Consider the following 6,488-nt stretch of genomic DNA (forward strand, 5'->3'; position numbering starts at 1 on the left):
AATATGGGGACTACATTCTCTAAGGACCCATGGGGAGATGTTGTCCGGTCCCATCGCCTTTGAGGTGTCAAGGTCACTTAAGAGCTTCTTCACCTCCTCCTCAGTTGTTCGTATGTCATCCAACACTTGTTGGTATATTCCCTCTTGATGTTCCCTTCTGTGCTGTCTTCCCACAGCCCTTCCTGTCTCTACTGTAAAAACTTCCTTAAATCTCCTGTTCAGCTCCTCACATACCTCCTGATCATTTCTTGTGAGTTCTCCACCTTCTGTCCTTAATCTGATCACCTGGTCTTTGACTGTTGTCTTCCTCCTGATGTGGCTATACAACAGTTTCGGGTCAGTCTTGATTTTCGATGCTATGTCATTTTCATACTGTCGCTGGGCCTCCCTCCTTACCTGTGCGTACTCGTTCCTGGCTCTGCGACTGATCTCCCTATTTTCGTGTGTTCTCTGCCTTCTGTACTTTTTCCATTCTCTATTGCACTTTGTTTTTGCCTCCTTACACCGTCGGGTAAACCAGGGGCTCGTTCTGGTCTTCCCGTTGTTTCTGTTGCCCTTGGGAATAAACCTTTCCACTGCCTCCTTGCATTTTGTTGTTACATATTCCATCATTTCATTTACTGGCTTTCCTGCCAGTTCTCTGTCCCACGGGACCTCCTGCAGGAAGTTCCCCAACCCTATGTAGTCCCCTCTTTTATAGTCAGGCTTTTATCATTCAACTCCTGTTACTCTCTCCACGAATAAAGCAATGACTGTTGTAATAAGATTTGTTAATAATATAAATTTCAAGACATGATGTATAAACTTGAGGTTCTGCCTTACATTGCAGATTGTCGCTGTTCGGGAGGTGAAGAGGAATCTAAGCGTAGAAGTAAGTAATGCTCTGACTACTTTTATCTATTATCTGTGTTATATCTATAAACTATAAAATTTTCCTTATCAACCAAGAGCTGTTAAATCATTTTTAAAGCATTTTAAATTAGGTATTTGCAGAAGAGTCATACATCAAACGTTATTACATATATTGTATACTAGAACATCCTGGTGTGGAATCATTTTTGATTCCCTCAACATTTCACTGCTTCTCTTCCTTCAGATTCAACGGACTTATGAGAATTGGTAAAAGGTGTCAAATTAACAAACTAGTCTTAGCCTTTTCTTTCCCTTGTGATTATACTTTTCCTTGTTAAACAATTTACTGAATATTTTTTTTTTTAATTTCATGTCAATTAATCATCAATCTGCAGTGCAACTCATCAAATTAATGTTATCCGTAGTGGCTTTAAGTTGCGAGAGACCATTCGTATTCCTGCACGGTCACTGTATCTTGGTGGAGTCACAGAAAACGGGCAACTGGAATGAAATGAAAACATTCTGCAACCACAAAGGCACCGAGATGGTAAAGGTGGACAGTGAGAACTTTATGTATTATCTTGTCAAGTACCTCCACGAGAACGGTGAGATTTTGTTCTAAAGTATTATTTTGTTCTTAAAGTGTGAAATATTATTATTATTACTATTATTATTATAACCAAGTGGGAAGCGCTAAACCTGTAGGATTATACAGTGCCTGAGGGGGGGATGTGGAAGATATTCAGGCTAAATTCAGGGAACCGGAGCACAGATTCAATTCCCTAGATCAAGAGCCCCTCATGTTCATCAAGGAACCTTCCTGGAGGGGCCTTGCTATATAATGCTCTGAAATAAAGGCAAAGAGGACAAAAGAGAGTGCAAAAATTATAGGGTAATAAGTCTGTTGAATGTACCTGGTAAAGTGTATGGTAGAGTTATTATTGAAAGAATTAAGAGTAAGACGGAGAGTAGGATAGCAGATGAACAAGGAGGCTTTAGGAAAGGTAGGGGGTGTGTAGCCCAAGTGTTTACAGTGAAACATATAGGTGAACAGTATTTAGATAAGGCTAAAGAGGTCTTTGTGGCAGTTATGGATTTGGAAAAGGAGTATGACAGGGTGGATTGGGGGCAATGTGACAGATGTTGCAAGTGTATGGTATAGGAGGTAGGTTACTGAAAGCAGTGAAGAGTTTTTACGAGGATAGAAAAAGTAGGCCTTAGACAAGGATGTGTGATGTCACCGTGGTTGTTCAATATACATTTATAGATGTGAAGTGAATGCGAGGGCCTTGGCAAAAGGTGTGGAGTTAAAAGATAAAGAATATAACACAAAGTAACAGCTGTCACAGTTGCTCTTTCCTGATGACACTGTGCTTTTGGGGAAATTCTGAAGAGAAGTTGCAGAGGTTGGTTGATGACTTTGGTAGGGTATGTAAAAGAAGAAAATTAGAAGTGAATATAAGAAAGAATAAGGTGATGAGGAAAAAAAACATTAGGCAACGAAAGACTGGATATCAGGTTGGAGAGAGAGAATATGCAGGAGGTGAATGTATTCAGATATTTAGGAGTGGACGTGTCAGCAGATGGGTCTACGAAGGATGAGGTGAATCATAGAATTGACGAGAGAAAAATGGTGAGTGGTGCACTTGGGAGTCTCTGGAGACAAAGAGCTTTGTCCTTGGAAGCAAAGAAGGGAATGCATGACAATATAGTTATATGGGTGTGAACCATGGGTTGTGAATGTTGCAACAAGAAGGCCGCAGGCAGTGGAGATGTCATGTCTGAGGACAATGTGTGGTGTGAGTATAATGCGGAGAACTGGTAGTCTGGAAATTAAGAGGAGGTGAGGGATTACCAAATCTATTATCCAGAGGGCTGAGGGGTTGTTGAGGTGGTTCGGACATGTAGAGAGGCTGGGACAAAATGGAATGAGTTCGAGAGTGTATAAATCTGTAGTGGAGGGAAGGAAGGGTAGAGGGCAGCCTAGGAAAGGTTGGAGAGAGAGGGTAAAAGAGGTTTTGTGTGCGAGGAGCTTGGACTTTCAGCAAGCATGTGTGAGCGTGTTAGATAGGAGCTAAAGGAGACAAATGGGTTTTAGGACCTGACGTGCTGTTGGAGTGTGAGCAAAGTAACATTTATGAATGGATTCAGGGAAACCGGCAGGCCGGACTTGAGTCCTGGATGAGGGAAGTACAGAGCCTGCACTCTGAAGGAGGGGTGTTAATGTTGCAGTTTTATAACTGTAGTGTAAAGCTCCTCTCTGGCAAGACAGTGATGAATGATACTAAAAGTTTTTCTTTTTCGGGCCACCCTACTTTGGTGGGAGACGTCCGATGTGTTAATAAAAAACTGAGACACTAATAATGTATAGAAACATCATTTATAGAGTTTACATGTTACTTTAGTGTCCTTTTTCTTTCAATTCGCCTTTTTTTCACAAATTGCTTTTTGATATATTTTTAACAGGCTTAGCTGTGGTGGATTATTGGGTCGGAGGATCAGATCAGGGTAACGAGGGAACGTTCTTCTGGCCCGATGGTATCCGAGTCAAGATGGGAACACCGTTTTGGGGTGACGGTCCTGACGACCATGTCCAGGAACCTGATGGAGGCGCCGGCCAGAACTGTATTGGCATGTGGAAAGACGATCATTATTTTCTCTTCGATTATAACTGTAATGACAGAATTGGAGTTATTTGTGAGAAAGTGTAACTTAAATAACAGTCACAATACCGTGACTGGAACAATACACAAATAACCCGCACATAGAAGAGAGGAGCTTATCACGACGGGCACTTCTTCCTTTATTATTTTCCCCCCTCTAGCTCCCTTGTGGGCCCCTAGTTCCTTTGTGGGCCCCTAGCTCCCTTGTGGGCCCCTAGCTCCCTTGTGGGCCCCTAGTTCCCTTGTGGGCCCCTAGCTCCCTTGCAGTGCTCCTCTTAATATCTGACTGACTCCACTACTTACTACTACTACTCCGTGATAAATAGTTTTGAAAACCGACAGCTTGAAGAACTGAGACACTTAAGCAACATATGGGAATCTTTATTGAAGAAATGTTTCGTCACACAGTGGCTTCATCAGTACAATACAAAGCAGGAAGGTATAAGGAGAGGAGGAGTTAAGGTAATCAGTCCCTCAGCCTGGAATCGATGTGTTCTGTCCATCACTCTTGTAGAAGCCCATCCCTCTTGTAGGACATAGGTCCGTAGAAGTGTGGCTTATATACTGCAGTCAAGTGAGTGGAAGCAGCAGGAGGCGTGATCATAGTAGGACCATCCACTAGTGTAAGTAGGTCTTCATCCAAAGATTGGACAAGTGTTGAAGAATCCCTTATATCAAGATCCCATGATGTTGCAGTGTCTGACATGTGATAAATGGTTTTGAAAACCGACAGCTTAAAGAATTCACTGTAACTACTACCTCCACTACTTCCTTTCTCGCCCCGTCCCTTTCTGCTGGCCTATACAATCTCCCTCCTTCTCTCCTTTTCGTTAGTGTGACTTTGCAAATGGTCGAAGTCGGACCGAAACGTCGTCGTAAGCTCCTCTCTCTTATGTGCGGGTTGTTTGTGTAAAGTGTAACTTGTTTACAGTGAATGGTCCAGGAGAGCTTGTGGACAGTACGTTGACAGTGAATGGTCCTGGGGAGCTTGTGGACAGTACGGTGACAGTGAATGGTCCTGGGGAGCTTGTGGACAGTACGGTGACAGTGAATGGTCCTGGGGAGCTTGTGGACAGTACGGTGACAGTGAATGGTCCTGGGGAGCTTGTGGACAGTATGGTGACAGTGAATGGTCCTGGGGAGCTTGTGGACAGTACGGTGACAGTGAATGGTCCTGGGGAGCTTGTGGACAGTACGGTGACAGTGAATGCAAAACATCAATTAGAATATAGTTGAGGTACTGTACCAAAGATTTTGTATTATGAAACATGATCTTTGAATTTTGTAGAATATATGAGGCTTGAGATCAGTGTTTAGAGGGAATATTGTACTGAGAATAAAGAGTGAAGAAACTAGAAGATAGTGTGAAAATGGGAGAGGTAGAGCTCAGAAAGATTGAATGATAATGATGAAAGATGGTAAAATCAGAAGATGGCTGGATAAAAGCTGTGAAGTAGATTTTGACAGGAAATGGACAGGACATGAAATACTCCTGAGTATGTTAGACTGGAGTGAGTAGAGGCAAGTGTTGTTAGTGAGAGTGTGAGTAGAGGCAAGTGTTGTTAGTGAGAGTGTGAGTAGAGGCAAGTGTTGTTAGTGAGAGTGTGTGTAGAGGCAAGTGTTGTTAGTGAGAGTGTGAGTAGAGGCAAGTGTTGTTAGTGAGAGTGTGAGTAGAGGCAAGTGTTGTTAGTGAGAGTGTGAGTAGAGGCAAGTGTTGTTAGTGAGAGTGTGTGTAGAGGCAAGTGTTGTTAGTGAGAGTGTGAGTAGAGGCAAGTGTTGTTAGTGAGAGTGTGTGTAAGCGTTAAAAAGGGGAAATTTCGTTGTGTTTTTTTGATGAGAGAACTAAGGAGTGAAGCTTATTCAAGGTTGGCAATTGAGTAAAAAGATTAAAGATAATTTCAAAGATATTTTAAGGAGAAAGATATTTAAGGATCGGGTACTCTGATTAGGTTCCATTTTGGGTTAAACGTCGTATATTACCAACATATTAATATACGTCGTATATTACCAACATATTAATATACGTCGTATATTACCAACATATTAATATACGTCGTATATTACCAACATATTAATATACGTCGTATATTACCAACATATTAATATACGTCGTATATTACTAACATATTTTATAAGAAATCAAATGTGGAAACAAAAGACAATGAAAACTGTCAAGCTCAGCTGGAAGACTTCAGTAAGACGATGACGATATCGTCAAAATGCATAATAACTTGACAAAAATGCAGTATAATGCGATATTTCATTAACTACATTTCGCCCACACAGTGGGCTTTATCAATTCACAAACATCCGTTTATGACTTGAAAAAGCCCGCTGTGTGGGCGAAACGTAGTCAACAAGGGTTCCAGTGTACTGCGTATGTGTTTATTTTACCATCGTGTCGGTATTTTATATCATTTATCTCCAACATAATAACTATCAGAGGTAAACAAAGGCTTCTCTTCACCAGAACCAGAGTTACTATCACTTGGTAGTTTTTGAAGTAACATGGGTATGGGATAAGCTAGGAGAAACACTTGCGTCTTGTAAGTGACATGTCTGCGTGCTGATAACATACCACAACATGATGTGTATGTGCTGGAAGGGGTAGAAATTTGGGGAACAGGTGCAAATGTGGTAAGAGTAGTGATTTAATGACAGGGGTCGATATGGTATTTGTGTTGCCAGTGAAGGTTACGTAGGTACTCTGAGGACGTGGTGACTGTGTTACATATGTCACGCTTGAGGTGGTATGGTGGGATGAAGATGGATGTTCAGGAGAACTGGGTTATCCCTCTCTGTAATAGTTATAATGATAACCATGATTTATAAAGAAATGTAGTGGTAAGCCAGCGGAAGTCCTCTGTCAGATGACCAAGAGCTCTTGCTGTGGGTCATCATAAGACTAACAACATCGTCATGAAACACAAACATTATACCCACCTTCTTTGTACAATCATGAGAGATGGTTAT

At 41.6% G+C, this 6,488-nt stretch overlaps 1 protein-coding gene across 1 annotated transcript; it reads left to right on the forward strand.

The window, feature by feature from the left end:
• The first annotated feature begins 821 nt into the window (after positions 1–821).
• LOC128701879 (CD209 antigen-like protein D) lies at positions 822–4,136 on the forward strand. The gene is made up of 3 exons (XM_070080805.1): positions 822–871; positions 1,278–1,457; positions 3,319–4,136. Coding segments are annotated over exons 1-3 (426 nt in total). The 5' UTR covers positions 822–870; the 3' UTR covers positions 3,564–4,136.
• Positions 4,137–6,488: the final 2,352 nt, after the last annotated feature.

Source organism: Cherax quadricarinatus, unplaced genomic scaffold (genome assembly GCF_038502225.1).
Source record: "Cherax quadricarinatus isolate ZL_2023a unplaced genomic scaffold, ASM3850222v1 Contig1016, whole genome shotgun sequence".
In the NCBI taxonomy this organism is placed as follows: Eukaryota; Metazoa; Arthropoda; class Malacostraca; order Decapoda; family Parastacidae; genus Cherax; species Cherax quadricarinatus.

Bases quoted from the DNA above. Each gene is read 5' to 3' on its own strand.
- LOC128701879 (XM_070080805.1), top strand. The intron at 1,458-3,318 runs GTGAGATTTTGT...TATTTTTAACAG, and splicing joins CAAGTACCTCCACGAGAACG to GCTTAGCTGTGGTGGATTAT.